Below are 1,575 nucleotides of genomic sequence, written 5' to 3'. Positions count from 1 at the left end.
TGACATGCCTTCAAAACCAGCTACCTAATTACAGAGCATAGCCATGGAAAGGGATTGGGCAAACTTAGAGTCACTTGCTCTCGACATTATTATTTCGAAGCTAATTGAACCAATTGATCACATTTGGTTTGGTTCCGTATGCAAGAATTGGCACTCAATTGCAAAGCTTAATCATCTAAACAACTACAAATTTAGGAACAATATATTGCCTATGTTGATGATCCCTTCAAAGAAGAATCCAAGAAAAAGAAGTCCAAGAAAAAGAAGTTTGTTTAGCATATCAGCAAACAGAGTGTATGAATTTCAATTGACAGTGTTTTCTAATAAGAGAGTTTGTGGTTCAACTCATGGTTGGATTGGAACCGTAGATCAAAATAATGTCATAACTTTGGTGAATCCTTTTAAGGATGTAGCTCCTATTATTCTACCTCGGATTGATGTTTATGATTCTTATAAGTATTATGAATTCGATGTACGTAAGGTTACTTTGTCGGTTGACCCTATAACAAATCCAAATGATTACGTGGTTGCAGCAATTTATACTAACCGTGGGTGTCTTGCTTTCATGAAAGCAGGACAAGAGTTTTGGACGTACATGGATGACATTGATGTTGCATTCTACAAAGATTTGGTGTATGCTGTATCTCGTTGGAAATCAATTGTCTCCTTTGATCTTTGTAATTCTACTTGCCCTTATCGATTTGAAGAGAGAATTCCAAATTTTGTTAGAGAACAAGGTGAAGATGAAACTTACTCTTCACTAGCTTATCTAGTGACATCATTGGAGGGAGATCTGTGGATGGTGAGAAGGTTTTTAGATATAGTGTATCCTTGTGTTGGTGGCTCTGCAAATAATGGTACACAAAGTTTTGAAGTGTTTAAGTTGGAATTGGACTGCACAGGCGAAAAACTTATGAATATGATCAAACTTAGACTTTGGGAGATAATGTGTTATTTTTGGGTGGCAGTGACTCAACGTCTATATCAGCTTCATATTTTTCATGTTACGTACAAAAGAATTCTATTTATTATACTGATAATTTTATCGACGATACACCAGTTCGTTATCCTCAAGTCCCTTATGATATGGGCATCTATAATGTAAAAGATGGAAATTTTGGTATTCATTGCCCTTTCAAACCTTATTTCAAGGGTTTGGCACCTCCTGTATGGGTTCTGCCACCTTTTCAGTGGGATTGCTAAGTTTTTTTTTTGTTGAAAACAAATTGAAGGTAAAGTGATTTTGCTTCAATTGAAAGACCTTAGTGTCAATTGATTACTTACTAATAGATTTACACTAGTTTGTAATTGATGATTATTTTGATTTAATTTTTAATTATTTTTTTTTATATTTATTTGTCTTGTTTATAGAATTACTTTTATTTTTGAAATATTGACAATATTTATTTCTATCTTACAAATTACTAGAGTTTGTTTTTCTGATAAGAAGATTGTAGTTTTTTTTTTTTTTTTACAAAGAAGAAGTTCATAGTTTTTTTTTTAATTGAAGAAGAAGATTATAATTGACATCTTAGTATTGTTTTGATTTTAATTACTATATTTTTAATTCAAATT

General features: G+C 32.1%; 1 protein-coding gene across 1 annotated transcript; it reads left to right on the top strand.

Moving 5' to 3' along the window:
- Positions 1–43: 43 nt before the first annotated feature.
- Positions 44–1,203, top strand: LOC101507397 (uncharacterized). The gene is made up of 2 exons (XM_012712338.1): positions 44–810; positions 969–1,203. Exons 1-2 carry the CDS (start codon positions 44–46, stop codon positions 1,201–1,203), a joined length of 1,002 nt encoding a protein of 333 aa, XP_012567792.1.
- Positions 1,204–1,575: the final 372 nt, after the last annotated feature.

Source organism: Cicer arietinum, chromosome 2 (genome assembly GCF_000331145.2).
Source record: "Cicer arietinum cultivar CDC Frontier isolate Library 1 chromosome 2, Cicar.CDCFrontier_v2.0, whole genome shotgun sequence".
Lineage (NCBI taxonomy): Eukaryota > Viridiplantae > Streptophyta > Magnoliopsida > Fabales > Fabaceae > Cicer > Cicer arietinum.
Note: the sequence above shows the minus strand (reverse complement) of the source record. Positions and strands in the feature narration are given on the sequence as shown.